Below are 17667 nucleotides of genomic sequence, written 5' to 3'. Positions count from 1 at the left end.
CATTGTCAAGGGGTACACAAGTCTCCCTACATTCATCCTAGCTACCGTAGTAAATTCAACATCTCTTTTCTATTCCAAACCTCCCAGCCTAAACACGCTACTGCACTCTGCCAGGAAGATGAATTGAGCTTTTAACCTTTGAGCAAACATTTCAAATAGAATGCTTAGTTACTTGGACCCGCCTCCCAAGAACTACAATACCCAGAATGCACTGTTTTCTCTTCCTCTTTCTACCAAGGCCATGCCTAACTTGATCTCATTTTCACAAGCAATAGTCACATGACACATTTCCTGTCAAGATGGCGGATGATCTCCCTTCGGAGTTTGATGTGATCGTAATAGGGACGGGTATGTTGTGGCTCTGGTACTTCCCTGACAAAGTATAAGAAGTCTGTTTCTACCATCTCAGTGGCGATGGTTGGCGAGAAATGCCATGTATTGAGCATGGGAGGGAGGACGGAAAGGAAGTGAGGTAGTCGGGATACAGCGCAGGACTTGCAGCTCCAGGGAGGGGCTTGGGACCCCTGGTGCTTAGCGCTATTTGAGTAGGGGTCGATCCGGTCGATGCTGAATGCTGAGGTTGGTTGCTGGGGGGTGATTCCTGTAACTTCCTTAGAGGGGGGTGGGTTTGCAGTGCTATGAGAATGGAGGGTCGGGATTTTATCAATGGAGACACCTTTGGCATGATGTGATTCCTTCCTTGTTGATTTCAAGGTGATATTTCCCATTATGTTGTCTCTCCATTTCATAAGAATGTTTCATAATCCTAGGGTTCAGTGCAGCTCGGATATAGCTGAATCCTCAGTTTTTCGAAAAAGATGCTCAGTTGTTATCCGTGTGCATTTTAATTTACCAGGGCAAGGAAACGATTCGTTTCTATTGTGTTGAGAAGTGTAGGTGATTGTGTTTTTTAAGATAGCCATTATTTCTGCTTTATGATGCAGAAAGAAATAATTTTGTTTTCTCATCCCACCTCCCTGCCCACAACTAAATGAGCTGAGAACAAGCTTCTGCGAGTTCCAGTTCAGATGTGTGGTCTTAGCTTCCTCTTGTTGTCCCACCATTTTATTTTCCATGTTTTGGGTGGAGCCAGAAACCCCTTTGCAATTTCTTGTTAACAAATTATATGTACAACACATGGAAGAAGACATTTGGCAGCAGTTGGTATTTTCTTTTTCTTAACAGTGTCAAAGATGGATTTTAGATGTGGTGAAATAGATTGTTGGGTGGGGTTTTCTCCTATTTGAAGAATGTGGTAGGCTGGAGAAGCTCTGATAGATGAGACCTTTTCCATTGTGCTATTGAATTCAATTTCTTGTCTTCTCAAACATTAGGAGCAGCCATGTTTTCAGGTCAGAAGTAATAATAGCTACCTGTTTTCCAATGCTTACTATTTGCTAATTGAGGTGCTAAGCACTTTACAAGCTGTATGAAATCCTTACAACAACCTTATTAGAGTATGCATGTTCTACACTTAAAATAAGAAGGAAGGGGCTTTGGAACGGTTGCAGTTTGCTCAAGATCACACAGCTGGTAAATTTCCAAAGGCCTATCTTATCCTAGGAGATCAATGGTTCTGACTCTCAGTGTTAACTCATATTAGTAGAAATAATTGGGAAAACGGTTATAGACCTTGCTTGGCTATGAATTGTCTGTGTGAATTGCAAGGGCTATGTACTTAATTTCTCTGAGCCTCAGTTTCCTTGTTTTTTAATACAGGGAGGGTAAACTAGATAGTCTTAGTTGCTGCCAAACCAAAATTCTCTTATTCTAGTTGCACCTGGGTAATTATTCTCAGCACAGAAAAGATATGTTGACTCCCATCCTGAAAGCCACATGACTGCAAATAACTAGTGTGTAATTGCTATGAATAGATATTGGAAGAAGCCAATAGAATATTCAGTTATTCTCTCCAGTGTATCCTAAAACTGAGAACAACATCCATTTTAGAGTAATTGTTGTACCATACTTGAGTTCTATATAATTGCTTTTCTTTTTTGTTACCTAGGAACTTGGGGTGTTTTAAAAATGTTTATTGAGTCATTGATTTTTTTCCTTATCTTGATTGAAATTAATTGATGATTGATAATTATTATTATTAAGTGCTGTTAATTCTTATAATAAACTAGAGGCCCAGTGCATGAAATTCGTGCACAGGTGCGGTCCATAGGCCTGGCCGGTGATCGAAGTGCAAGTACCTGGCATGGAAAGGCAGGTCCCAGCTGACTTCTGGGCCCTGGACAGCACTTGGGCCCCCTGGGCCCCCTCGAGCCTCCCTCCTCCTGAGTCTCAGAGCCTGAGTCCCCACGTGAAGATGTGGTGAGCACGGCTGATGCCATGGGCCTGGGTGCAGCGTGGGCCTCTGGGCCACCCAGTGATGCTGCATGGAAGCTCAGGTGGGGGGGGGGGGGAGAGGCAGCATGCTCTTTTGGCTGGCCTCCTTGCGGTTCCCGGCACTTGAGCCCGGGAACATTCCAGGCACACAAGCCCTGGCATCCCAGGAGAGGTTAGCAGGGGAAGTGAGAGCAAGCTCAGCCGACACACACATTCTCACTGCACCTCCATCCACGTCCACGTTTCCCCCACCCCCTGGTATCTGGTGAGAAGTCGCAGCACATCAGCCCCTGGTGGTCAGAGCACATCATAATGAGTGGTTGAACTCCCAGTTTAAGGACCTCCAGAGGGGACAATTTGCATATCAGGCTTTTATTATATAGGATATTCTGTCATGTAATTCAGTTTATTATATGGATTATATCCATCGTGTTGGAGTATATTATGATAGAGATAGGAAGATACTGTGATTTATCCAGAAAATTGCATTGTGATGCATCTGGTATCTGGGAAAAGATTGATGTTAGACTTCTTTTAGTGAGAGTCATGTTATTACTCAAAGTATAGGAAGAACTTACTTGAAGTTAATATTAAAACATTATGTTTTTATAGTCACTTAATGGTAAACATATTCTGAATTTATCAAGCACATTGCTTCAATTTATGATATGAAGGTGTTTTTTTTAGATACGTTAAAGTGAAAAAAATTGGATAAAAGTTATTTCCCCAATAAATGATTTTAATAAACTCAATCATTAGTTAATTGGAATTATTTTTAATATATTTGGTATATTTTGTTTCTGAAATAGTTTGCTGAAAGTAGCCTTTAAACTCTGCTTTACTAAATGTACTACAATAGCTTGAGTAAATCAGGCAGAGCAGTGTTTCATAGCTTCAGTTTTACTGACAAAAGCAGAATTAATCATGCATATATCAGGGACATTAATGTGCTTTGAAATGTAATTTTTCTCTTTTTAAATATATTTTTATTTATTTCAGAGAGAGGGAAAGAGAAACAGAAACATCAACGATGAGAGAGAATCATTGATCAGCTGCCTCCTGCACACCCCATTCTGGGGATTGAGCCTACAACCTGGGCATGTGCCCTGACTTCCTGGTTTACAGGTCTACATTCAACTACTGAGCCACTCCAGCTGGGCTGTAATTTTTCTTTTAGCAGAGTTAGTTCTAACTAAAAAATCATTAATAGGTAATTGATTCATCAAGTAAAATATCTGGAAAATATTTTAAATCTCTATGACCTTGATTAATTTTTCCCCCCATTTTTCTTAAGATCATAGAATAGGGTTTTTCTTAAGATCATATTTTGAAGAAATTATGGGAAAATAAAGTTTTGTATGTATTATCTTAGTTAAATCCATTTCCTTTTGATTATAAAATACAGGAAATATCTCTGGAACACCAAAAGACAGAGAAATAAGATAAAATACTTGAACCATGGAAAATATAGACAAGATGGAATAAGGAAGAAGAACCAACTGAAATCTCAAGGAAGAGGACAAAAATAGATATGTGATAAGTGTCTAGAAAGTAGCCTTTAATTTGGGTACACAGTTGTCATTTTCAAGACATTTTACAATTTGAAAATACATTTGAATGTTAATTTTGTGGGTTGTAGAGAAGTATCTTTGGTTTTAGGTTAAAAATAGTCCCAGTAACATAACACCTCACTGGAGGTAACTTATCTGGAACTTCTGTAACCTTCAATCTGCCGCAGAGTCAACAACTCAATAGTAGAGCAGGCAAGATGGAAGTTGCAAGAGCTATGTGGTAATACAACATTCTTATATAGGGAAATCCTGCATGCTCTCACTTAGGGCATTTTAATTCTTTCTTTAAAAATGGTTCTAGCATTGTCAGAGGATATTAGAAGCATCCTATTAGAAGATAGAGGGAGTGTTATCAGCTTTTACAAAAGCTGTGTTTGGGTGTGGGGTGCCATTAGACATAAGCAACAGTTCATATCTTTATGGTGAAGGGAAGAGTCTAATACCCAAAATGCAAACCTACATCAAACAATACAATGGTCTGGGACCATTTTGTGTAGTGACAAACATTCATTTGTCTGTGTTTTCAATCCACATTTACTGAAAACATAGCCCCTGCCCTTGTGCAGGTTATCTGTTCTAAGAAACTATTTGTGGTTCCTGACAGTTACATCCTCAGAGCTATTCATAACCCAATGTGGGCTTATCATTACATACTTTTTGCCTTCTGAAGGCCACCTACCTATTCAATATGCATCCTTTTCCTTTCTCAAGTACACTGCACAAGTAATATTTGGGACTTCTTCTCCTAAGATGGGTTGTGGAATAGGCTAGCTTATTATTATTATATTTTTGTGGAGGATAAACACATAAATCCTTTTTAAGAGCCTTATTGCTAAAGATTATGAGGAAAGAGATGAGATAACCAAAATAACACACATGGAAATTACAAGTGGTATTGCTCTTAAATTGTGACTATCTTGCTAGATAGAACTCAACATCTATCTTTTATCTATCTATATAAAAGGCTAATATGCAAAATGTCCCCTCAGGAGTTCAACTGGGAGACCGGGAGCTCGCTATGATGTGTGCTGATCATCAGAGGATGGCACGGAACAAAGGAAGGTCGTGGCTGGCGGCTGGCAGCTGGGGAAGAAAGGCCCTGGCCAGCAGCTGGAAAGAAGGCCCTGGCTAGCAGCCAGAAGGCCCCGATCAGTCCTGATTGCCAGCTTGGCCTAGGAACCCTACCTGTGCACGAATTTCGTGCACCAGGACTCTAGTAGTACAATAATAGATATGGCATAATGGGAATCACTTGACCTTCCTACTGAGTGACTTTTGACAAATTGCAAAATCTCTTGGGACATCATTTTGTTCCTGTGCAAAGCAAGATATTTGATTAGGTGACCTCTAAGGTCGGCATCTACCAGCTCTAAAATTTACCATTATATGTACATAATTATGACTCTGGGTCCTTGAGAAAAGGCTAGATTCCATATAGTTCTTGTAAGAAGTCAAATCAGTGTTTAATATACTTTACCACATTTTCTAACTGAATGGCTCATAAAAAACTGTTTCTTGAGAATTATTATAAAAGCTGTTTTTATCATGTAGGCATACAGTTCCATTCCTTGATGTTAGTAGAGAATCAAAAATGTTAAGGTAATTAGCTTTTGGCTGGCAACCCATGACTATAATGCTTATGTTGGTGGTAGGTACCTACACTTCTTGAAACATTGGGGGATAGCAATACTGCAGGAGGTATCATAGAAACTGATATTTATCAAATATCTATTTGTGCCAGATTCTGCCAAGTGATTTCCCTTATATGTATCTCATTTAATCTTCTTCCAGGAAGTCTATATGTGGTTCTAACATCACAGGATGTCTATACTTCTGCTTGTATTTTCAAACATCCATGGACCCTAGAGCAGAGTTTGTTTTGCTCTCTCTTTTTATAAAATATTTATTTTTTAATTCTCAACTGAAGATATTTTTCCATTAAATTTTAGAGAGAGTGGAAGAGAGAGGGACAGTCAGAGAGAAATATCGATGTGAGAGAAACACATTGATTGGTTGCTTCCTGCACGAGCCCCAGGCTAGGGGAGGAGTTCAGGGAAAAGCCTGCAGCCCAGGTACATGCTCTTGACTGGAATTAAACCCGGAACCCTTTAGTCCCCAGTCCTATGCTCTATCCAATAAGCCAAGCCAGCTAGGGTGTTTTTTTTCTCTTTTTAGTTGAAAGATGTCACCTATTTTGGGGTCGTGAAATCAATTTTGGCATTTAAAAAAATGTAGAATAGATCAGAATATATTACATGTAGTAAGCATGAGTAAAGTTTTGTGAAACAGTTCATATGTGTGTAGTAGATCACTATGTAAAATACAGGGTGGGGCAAAAAGTAGGTTTACAGTTGTGAGTATGTGAAACAGAGTTCTTCTATTATTATTTATTAATTATATTATTTTCCATAGGAACAACTGCAAATCTACTTTTGCCCCACCCTGTATATACATATGTTTATATATACCTATATATATTTAGAATACAGATAAAATAATGAAAGTGGTAACATGTTACCTTGGCAATGTATTGAACAGGGCAACATAGGCATCTTTCACTTTCTCTTGTTTGTGTTAAGCCTCACCTGAAGATATATTTTCCCCATTGATTCTTAGAAAGAGTGGAAGGGAGGGGGAACAACAGAGAGAAAAACATGTGAGAGAGACACATTAATTGCTTGCTTCCCACACATGCCCCAACTGGGGCTAGGAATCCAGCCTGCAACTGAAGTATGTGCCCCTGACTGGAATTGAACACACATCCCTTTTGTCTGCAGGCCGACTTTCTGACCACTGAGCAAAATAGGCTAGGGTAGGATCTTTAACTTTTTACATAATTTTATTCTGTTTAGCTTGATTTTTTTAAAACAAGCATTTGTTACATTCATTTTTAAAAGCACAGATACTAAAAATGAAAGGAGTCCTTAGGGATCACCCAGTGTATCTAGAGACCATGATCACATAATAAGAGAGTCCATAATAGATTTAGGACTCCTGACTCCCAGTATGTTTTCTATTAGGCCCTGCTGCCAGGATAAGTAATTGCCGTTTACAGTAATAAAAGAGTAAGATGCAAATTGACTGTACCGTTGCAATGCCCACTAGCCAATCAGGAGCGAGTATGCAAATTAATCCAACAAAGATGACAGGTTAATTTGCATACACAGATGCTGAGTGGCCAAAGGCGGGGTGGACACTTGCATTATCACCATGGCAATGACACAGGCATTCTGAAACACCCTCTGGGCAGCGTGGGAAGGTGGAAAGGAGGCTCTGAGCCAGAGCGAAAGCACTGCTGGCAGCCAGGGGAAGGAAGGCCCATTCTTACATGAATCTTCGTGCACCAGGCCTTTAGTTAATTAATAAGGCTCTACCTACTGCCCTTGAATATTTATCATTTTCTAACCCTCACGACTACCTTACAGGATTATACTGGTAAAGAAAAAAGTTCAGAAAGAACTTTCTCTAAACTACCCACCACACCATGCTGTCAGAGTGCAGCATAAACTCATGAAAGTAATAGGAGGCAGATTCCCAGCCTTCTGAGGGATGTTCTGGGTAGTTTTTAAGCTTTGCGTAAACCTTCTCCTTGAATTGCAAATGTTTATATTGCCTTAGTATGGCTTCTCCAAGAAGAGGAGAGATTATGGGAAGAGAAAGAAACACAGAGGAGGGAAAGGCTCCTGCACCTTAGGCTTTCAACCTGCTGGCTTTCAATCTGAAAGCCGCGAGTTTGCCTGAGTGATGCACCAGGTCTAAGGAGATGACTGTGAAAAAATGGTGGACAGACACTGAACCTAGTGTTAGACACAGACTTGAGTTCTGGCTTTGCCACTTTCTATTCCATAAACTTGAGCACCTTATTATTTCACTTTACCAAGTTTCCTCAATTGTAAAACAGTGATAAGAATAGCAAAAAGGGACTTCTGATCCTCATAGCCAATTGGCTTGGAGATCAATGCTTCCCAGTGATACCAACAACAAGCAAGGCTTAACAACAAGACTGCACACCCAGCCCACAAAGGGCTACACCAAGACTGTCCACCTCAGGTAACTGGGAGGCTGACTCACTGAACCATATAGGACACCTTAGCACATAAAGCCAACCTACCAACTCAGGGAAGCTGTGAAAATGCCAAGACAAGGAAATAGATCACAAACAAAAGAAATGGAGGAAAAGAGGAGACTGGATATAGAGTTTAAAACCATGCTTATAAGGTTTTTCAAGAATTTCCTAGAAAAGGTCGATAAGACCTATGAGGAGATGAAAAGGGATCAACAAGAACTAATAAGGGACCAACAAGAAATAAGGGATCAACAAGAAATAAAGAATACATTGTCTGAAATAAAAAATATTATACAGAGGCCTAAAAACAGAATGGAAGATCGCAAGAATCAAGTCAAAGATTTGGAACATAAAGAGCCAGAAGACACTCCTCCGCAGAAGCAAGAAGACAAAAGAATCCAGAAAGTTGAAGATAATGTAAGAAACCTCTGGGACAACTTCAAGCGAACCAACATCAGAATTATGGGGGTCCCAGAAGATGAGAGAGAGCAAGATATCGAAAACATACTGAAAGAAATAGTGACAGAAAACTTCCCCCACCTGGTGAAAGAATTAGACTTAGAAGTCCAGGAAGCGCACAGAACCCCAAACAAAAGGAATCCAAAGAGGACCACACCTAGACAAATCATAATTAAAATTCCAAGAGCAAAAGACAAAGAGAGAATATTAAAAGCAACAAGAGCAAAGCAGGTAGTTACCTATAAAGGAGCACCCATAGGATTGTCAGCTGATTTCTCAACAAACCATGCAGGCCAGATGGGAATGGCAAGAAATATTCAAGGTGATGAATAGCAATAACCTACAGCCAAAAATACTCTACCCAGCAAAGCTATCACTCAGAATTGAAGGCCAGATAAAGAGCTTCACTAATAAAAAAAAAAAAAGCTAAAGGAGTTCATCACCGCCAAACCAGAATTATATGAATTGCTGAAGGGGGTTCTTTCGGAAGAGAAAGTAAATAAAGATAAAAACTATGAACAACAAATACGTAACGATCAACAAGTGAATCTAAAAACCAAGGGAATTTAAAAAATCTGATGAACAATATTAACTGTTGAATATAATAGAATCAGAGGTATGGAAGGGGAGTGAACTGACGATTCTTGGGGAAAAGGGGAGAGGGGGATGTGGGAAGAGACTGAACATAAAACTGTGCACCTATGGATGAGGACAATGGGGGGTGGGGAAAGGGCAGAGGATGGGGTGGGAACCTGATGGAGGGGAGAAATGGAGGGGGGGCGGAAATGAGGAACATTTGTAATATTATGAACAATAAAGATTTATTAAAAAAAAAGAATAGCAAAAAGGAAAGCGATGAGTGACATGGCTGTGGTTAAGATTTAATGAGATATTATCTGAGGATCTGCATGTAGGTCATAGGACAGGAATCTTCCTCTGTAGCATACTGCTCCTCTTCCTATATGTCTGTCTGTCCATCTATCATCTATCATCAATCATCTATCTTTATCTATATCTATAATCAATCATCTATCATCAATCATCTATCTACCGTGTTTCCCCGAAAATAAGACATCCTCCGAAAATAAGACCTAGCGCATGGAAAGATAAGACATCCCCTGAAAATAAGACCTAGCGCAACTTTGGGAGAAAAAATTAATATAAGACACTGTCTTATTTTGGGGGAAACAGAGTATCTATCAGCTATCTATCATCTATCTATCTAATCTGTCTATCTACACATTTTGGGGGAGGAGGGGTGGCCAAGGGCAAAATGTTTTAATGTCTGGGAATGAAAATGGTATTTTAGTTTTACAAATGCTATATCATCCATATATTTTGTTTATTTTGATATGTATGCATCTCATTTCAGCAATATATATAGTGATTGATATCATGGCTCCAAAATCGTACAGCCTGGGGTTGAATGAGCAATGCCTCTTGTGTTCTTTAATGTCCAAGTTTCATTTTTTTATTTCTAAATAATGATTCTATGAAATAATTCCTGTAAAATGCTTAGTGAATGCTCAGAAAATTTAGTTGATTTTTATAGCCCATAATACCATATAGAAGTATGCTTTCTATGGAGAGCCCTGGAAAGATTCAGCTGTTTGAGTTATCATATTCTTCCTCTTCTCTTTGGCCACTTAGTGGGAAAGACCTTTTGTGTGTCTATTACCATTATTTCTATTTTTTTGTTTGGTTGTTTATAGGCTTTATATATTTTTCTTTTATTCTGTTTTGTTTACCAGCTTGTGTCATTTGTTTTGCCTAAAGGTTTTGAACAAATTGATCTTATTTGGAGGATAGCATGAAACTCTTCTTTGTTAATGTGAGAATTCATTAGCAGCTAATAAAAGCCTACAGATTTTGGTGTTATAAAAAAAATTCTTTGCAATTCTTCAGGTATTTCCTGATGGAGGAGTGTTTTTTTGTTTTGTTTTGTTTTTTATTTTTTTGTTTTGTTTTTCTGCTGTCAGAAAGAGGCCTGTCATACCTAGAAAAGTAAAAGGAATTATCTGACCCTGGACAAGAATCTGTGGGAGAGGCTTTCCCTTCCCTGTAAATCATAAGTTTGAACCAATTCCCCAGATACAGCCACATCTGTTACCAGAGTTCCCTCTGCAGCATCATTTTCATTTGCATGCCTCATCTCATTTTCTCCAGTTTTCTCATGATGTTTTGGATAACTCAGGCTATAGCGATTAAAATAAAATATGGCTGGTCACCATCACATTCTCATGTTTAACATAAAATCCCAATAATAGAAACAATTATAATTTCATATGATTGACCCGTTACTCATACTAAATTATTGGGTCGGCAGCTAAGTAATTGCGGATTTTTAAAAAAATCAAAGACAATTTTTTCATGGAACTAAATAACTTTATTCTGTAATGTATTGCCCATTTTTATCAATGACCTTTTGCCATCTTTCAGGCAGCATCATAATCCCACGTTCAAAAAACTTCTGGTTTTCATTAGCAAAAAACTGAATCAGGTACGATTTGACATCATCATCATTATTGAAATTTTTACCATTCAAGGAGTTTTGTAAAGATCGAAACAAAAAGTAATCAGATGGTGCAAGGTCAGGACTATATGGTGGATGTGGCAAAACATCCCAACCAAGCTCCATTAATTTTTGCCGAGAGACCAAAGATGTGTGTGGCCTTGCATTGTCATGATGGAATACAACACCTTTTTGATTTGTCAATTCGGGCCGCTTTTCTTCAACTGCATTGTTTAATTTTGTTAGTTGTTCAATGTAGACATCAGAATTGATCGTTCGGTTGGGTGGTAAGAGTTCAAAGTAGACAATTCCTTTGTAATCCCACCAAACTGATAACAAAACCTTCTTTTGATGAATATCAGCTTTTGATGTTGTTTGAGTTGGTTCACCTGGCCTGCTCCACGATCTTTTCCGCTTGATATTGTTGTAAACAACCCATTTTTCATCGCCAGTTATCAGTCGTTTTAAAAATGGATCATTTTCATTACGTTTCTTTAGCAAATCGCAGCTGCTAATGCGTTGCGTTAACTGTGATTCTTTCAGTTCGTGAGGAACCCATGTATCGAGTTTTTGAACATAGCCAAGTTGTTTTAAGTGATTTTCAATGCATGTATGTGATACATGAAGCTTCTCTGCAATCTCACGTGTTGTACTGTGACAGTCCGAATTGATTATTGCTTTGATTAGGGCGTCATCAACTTCAACTGGACGACCAGAGCGTTTTTCATCTTTGAGTGAAAAATCACCAGAACGAAATTTGGCAAACCAATTTTGACACTGCCGTTCTTTTAAGGCTTCGTCACCATAAACAGCACATAACTTTTTATGAGCTTGCGATGCGTTTTTCCCTTTGAGGAAATAAAAAAGCAAAATATGACGAAAATGTTCCTTTTGATTTTCCATTTTTCAACGAACGCCAAACGAAAACTACAAAACAGATCAAAAAACTTTTTTTACTGATTAACAGCTGAATAGCCAACTATCAAATAACAAAATGTGTTTTACATTTGTACTACGTCTGCAAACCTAAAAATTCAACTGAAGCCATATATGTGTGAAACCCGCAATTACTTAGCTGCCGACCCAATATCTCCTGTTCAGTTTTAATGCAGAGTCTTTTAACTGAAAAGTTAGTCTGTGTTTGCTTTTGTATGTAAATGATTTTAGAAGTACAATAGACTAAAAGTCACCATCAGTTCCCATTTTATATTTATGTATATATTACTATATATATATTTATAAATAAATATATATTTAAATATTTGATATATATTTATGGCCAAGAAAGTAGAGATACTTTGAAAGATTGATTTATTGTCCTTTTCAGTTTCTAAACTTATTAAAGGGCGATGTAAAAAGAGATAATTTATCCCACATACTGATTTCTCAAAGCATCATGATCATGAGAGCTCTCATGTTTTCATATTGAGACAAAGCATCGTTATTATGACAGTTCTCATGTTTTCATATTGAGACTATTTAAAAATAATTTGCAAATAGACAGAAGAAGGGACCAGAGACAACTTGGCCAGTGTGATGCTTAACATAAGTGTTTTATACTGGATTTTACCAAGAGCTTAAGTGGGTAATGCCATACTACTTGACCGGCTTGTTTTATATCACATTTAGAAAAGTACTAACATCTGCTGTTTTCTTCTGAGTACTGTTCTTACATATCTTTATTTGTCCATCCCAGAGTTCAGGTTGTTACAATGACCTTAGTTATTAGCATTTTTCATCATTTTATATTGTTTTGGAATGTTTTGGATCATATATCTATGATTGAAATTTGCACATTTGTTTAAACTACTTTTCTATATAAGATTTAAAAAAATTATCATGGAGAAGTTTACACACGCTAAAATATAGAGAAATAAGGTATTATATACAGATATCACGCATATCAGGAAGTTGTCAAGTTGTGAGTTCTAATCCTCATTTTTCTAGGAATTGTGTTACTTTGGCATGAGCTATCTAAGCCCAGTACATGACAATTATTAATTTCGGTACCTATAATTCACTGTTAAACATATGAAAAATATTCCCTAGCGCTTATTGTATGCCAAATACTGTGCTAATCTCTTTAAATGCATTATCACATATAATTTTCAAGATAACCTTGTTTGTAGTAGATACCAATTATCTATCTCCATTTTACAAATGTGCAACCTAGGGCTTAGTTAAGTTTGACGTAGGTCAAATTGTTAAACTGTAGTTAAGTTTGACATAGGTCAAACTGTTAAAGACTGGAGTTTCTTTGACTAAAGCTGAGGTATTAAATTGAACTTGTTGGATTCTTTCATACCTCATGCTAACAGTATTAGATTAGTGTGCCTTAGTGTAGGAGTTGGCAATTGCTTTATTTTTGGGAGTTACTTTTTAAAAAAAAATTTTAAAGATATATTTTATTGATTTTTAAAAATATATTTTATTGATTTTTTTTTTTACAGAGAGGAAGGGAAAGGGATAGTCAGGAACATTGATGAGAGAGAATCATCAATCAGCTGCCTTCTGCACACCCCCCACCGGGGATGTGCCCGCAACTAAGGTACATGCCTTTGACCAGAATCGAACCTGGGACCCTTCAGTCCGCAGGCAGGTGCTCTATCCACTGAGCCAAACCGGTTTTGGTGGAGTTACTTTTGTTGACATCAAAGCCTGATGCCAACGAAGTCTTGTTATGTTAACTCCTAATTGATAACATGACATCTATGTCAGCTTAGAAACCTTTTGATGAAGGTGAACAGAATGACCTGGTTGTGTATCCTTTAAAACTGGGGGTAAAAAAGAACCACAGCCACTAAAATAATGGCAAGAAATTGGATCAAAGAATAGTCATATATCAACTGATAATCTGTTTCCCTAGAAATTATTCATTGATTCCAAGATGCATAATTCCCCACTGAAATAAAACCATTGTTAAAAATGACCTATAGGCTGTGTGTGGTAGGGTTTGCCAATTTATGTGTTTTTAGTTTTCTTCACTTGTACATTAAAATTTCAAGGTCAAGTATGGAACTCATCCTGTTTATGAAGCTTTTCTTTTTTCGGTTGACTATTATTTTGGTTCCTACAATTTTCAGCAATTTTCAGCACTTACAATGGATTCATCTTAATTGACCCTTTTTCTTTAAAGGGTACTGTCATTAACAAATAATAACAATAAAACTTTTATGTATATACTTCTAGACCCTTTCTCATTTTATGTGTATAGATGTATGTATACTTTTCTATATTTATAAAAGTCCAGCATATTGTAGGTGCTGTTTTGAAACCTTCCATTTTTCACTTCATACTATGTCATGAACATTACTCCATGTAAAACAAATATTATACATCAGTGTCTTTTTTAAAGACTTTTTTTTATTTGGAGATAACTGTAGATTCACATTCAGTTGTAAGAAATAATATAGGAAGATCCTTTTCAGGGGTCTTCAAACTTTTTAAAGTGGGGGCCAGATCACGGTCCCTCAGAGAGCTGGAGGGCCGGACTATATGAATTACTAATCCCTACTGTAACACCTTGGCTGCGCTCACTGCCCAAAAAACCTGGCGGGCAGGATCAGACTCCCCTGGGGGCTGCATGTGGCCCGCGGGCCGTAGTTTGAAGACCCCTGCTTTATATGCTTCACCTAGTTTTCCCCCATTGTTAAGTAATATCTTACATAACTATAGCATAATCAGGAAATCTACTTTACCCATTGATCTAATTCAAAATTTCAGTTTTACATTTACTGTGTGTGTGTGTGTGTGTGTGTGTGTGTTGAGTTCTGTGCAATTTTATCACATAATGTAGATTGGTATGAACACTACCACATTCAGATACAGAAAAGTTTCATTATAGGAATCGGTCATGGTACCTTTTTATAGTCATAGACACCTTCCTCCCCCCATCTCTAAGTCCTGGCAATCTCTAATCTGTTCTCTATCTTTATGATTATGTAATTTTAAAATATTAAGTGCCATTTTAAATAGATGCTTAGAAAATATTTTCTATAAACGTTCTGACATTTATTTTAGCAAATGACTTCTTTTTTTGGACATTTAAGGTTTCCAGTTTTTCACTTTTATAAGCTAATGCTTTGATGAACATTTTGCACCTAAATATTTTGTACATATTTAATTATTTCCTCAGGATAAATACTAGAATTGTAATTGTGGCTTTGAATTTTTAGAGGATGGTTCAGTAACACTTCTGATTTTTATAGTTGAACTAGAGGCCCGGTGCATGAATTCATGCATGGGTAGGATCCCTGTGGGTAGCCTGCAGGGATCAGGCTGAAACCTACAGTCCAACACTGCGTGCAGCTCCTGCCTGCTGCTCCTGCTCAATCTGGCCTCACTGTGCCTGCTGTGGGCTCGCACCCAATCAGTTCTGATCAGGAGAGACTTGAGCTGCCGCAGCAGGCTTGCCAGCCATGAGCCCTGCATCTGGTGACCCCCAAAGGGAGTGGCCTGCAGGATTGGGCTGAAACTGGCTCTCCAACATCCTCCAAGGGGTCCCAGATTGCGAGAGGATGCAGGCCAGGGTGAGGGACCCTATCGGTGCATGATGGGGCCAGGGAGGGACCTTGGTAGGGCTCCAGGGCAAGTCCAGCCCATCTTGCTCAGTCCTGATCAGCCAGACCCCAGTAGCAAGCTAACCGACTGGTCAGAGCATCTGCCCCCTGGTGGTCAGTGCACGTCATAGTGACTGAATGACCAGTTGACCGACTGCCCCCTGGCACTCAGTGCATGTCATAGGCAGCTGTTGAGCAACCTTAGCATATCATTAGCATATTATGCTTTGATTGGTTGTTTGGTTCTGCCATTTGGTCTATTTGCATATTACCCTTTTATTATATAGTATGGCCTTAAGGAAAATTTGCCAAACCTATATTCTCACCAGCAGAGTATGAAAATGCTTATTTCCCCATATTCCTTCAACATTAGCTATGAATGTCTTATTCTTTTTAAATTCTTTATTGATTAAGGTATTATATATGTGCCCTCATCCCCCTATTAACCCCACCACCACCACCCCCCCAACTCATGCCCTCACCCTCCTGTTGTCTGTGTCCATTGGTTAGGCTTATATGCATGCATACAAGCTCTTTGGTTGATCTTTCCCCCTTACCTTCACCCTCCCCTACCTTCCCTCTGAGGTTTGACAATTATTTGCAACTCATAACAGGACTAATTACATAAAAAGAGTACTTTTAAATTTTATAAGAATAGTATCAGTATTTCTATAGATAACTAGGTAGTTAATTTAAACAGCCAAGTGAAGATTCAAATAGTCAACAAACTGTTGGGAAAATATATTTTCTTATTAAGAATCAAATGCAAAATAAACTAATAATTAAACATCAATAATTTAAAAGAGCAATAGCTAATTGTTGATGAAGTTGTATTCAGTCAATATGTATAAACAACACTTTGCCAGCATAATGTGGCAGTTTGTACTAAGAACTGTAAATATGTTCATTCCCTTAGACTTGTTAATTTCCTTAGAATTCCCTTAAATTCCCAGAGAATTTATTCTGAGAAAATCTTTCAACACATGTGAAAAGCAACAAGGGTGAAAACATCTATTTTAAAGTTGCTTACCATAGTAAAATTTGAAAATAATGTAAGTGCTATATATTAAAGAACACCAACATCTCAAAGAAAGCTGGATAACCTGTGAAATAGGAAGTCTTACAGTGTGGCCCAGGATCTGGTCCACAGATTTCTTTTACAATATATTATACATATCTTACAGGCAAATGAAGTATATGTGTGTGTACATATGTGTTTTTATTTATTTCAGTGAATAATAATAAAGTCAATGGCATGTATATATGACCCAGCTAAAGAAAAATAACATTACCAGTACCTTAAGAAGCTCCTCGTGTCACCACTCTCAGCTATCTCCCCTTCTTTTTCCCACAGATGTAACCATAATGGAAAATTGTATTAATTGTTCCCTTGTTGCTTTTGAATATGTTTTTATGGATTTCAGAGAGAGGAAGGGAAAGGGAGAGAGAGATGTAAATATCAGTGATGGGAATCATTGATCGGTTATTCCCTGCATACCCCCTACTGGGATCGAGCCTGCAACCCAGGTGTGTGCCATTGACTGGAATCGAACCCAGGACCCTTCAGTCCACAGGCTGATGCTCTATCCACTGAGCCCAACAGGCTAGGGCCCCTTGTTTTTTTTTGTTTTTTTTAATCACATGTGTAATGTGTCTATGAACAATATATGAACTTTATCTATTTTTGACACTTGCCTAACTTTTGGAATATTACTTTATGTATTATTTTTGTGACTTGCTTTCATTGATCAGGGTTATGCTGGTGAGATTCATTTGTGCAGATGCATATAGCTGTAATTATCATACCCACACATACCTACTGCTATTAATATAGTATTCTCAGTTTGCAAATATTCAACTTCAATATTAGGTTATGCCTACGTACTAAAATAATTCTATTTATTTGCCCTTTAGTTTTTCAGATTTTCAAGCCCCCCCCCCCCCCCCAGGAAATACACGATGCTATAAGCATACACATTTATCACAAAATGTGATCATTCTGTACATACCGTTCTGCAACTTTTTCAGTCAATAATCTTCACTTTTCTTTTTTAAAATATGTTTTTATTGATTTTTAGAGAGGAAGGGAGGAGTAGAGAGGTAGAAATATTTATGAGGGAGAAACCCTGTGGGGATCAAGCCTGAAACCAGAGCATGTGTCCTGAC

At 38.0% G+C, this 17667-nt stretch overlaps 1 protein-coding gene across 1 annotated transcript in view; it reads left to right on the top strand.

The window, feature by feature from the left end:
• The first annotated feature begins 279 nt into the window (after positions 1-279).
• The window catches only part of LOC311614624 (rab proteins geranylgeranyltransferase component A 1-like), a 117085-nt gene continuing 99697 nt past the window's right edge, over positions 280-17667 (top strand). Inside the window, 1 exon segment of the mRNA XM_084869684.1 lies at positions 280-348. Coding sequence (XP_084725810.1) covers positions 300-348 — 49 coding nt within the window. The 5' untranslated portion in view covers positions 280-299.

Source organism: Pipistrellus hanaki, assembly GCF_964339955.1.
Source record: "Pipistrellus hanaki genome assembly, chromosome: X".
Classification (NCBI taxonomy): domain Eukaryota; kingdom Metazoa; phylum Chordata; class Mammalia; order Chiroptera; family Vespertilionidae; genus Pipistrellus; species Pipistrellus hanaki.
This window is presented reverse-complemented; position numbering and strand designations above follow the sequence as displayed.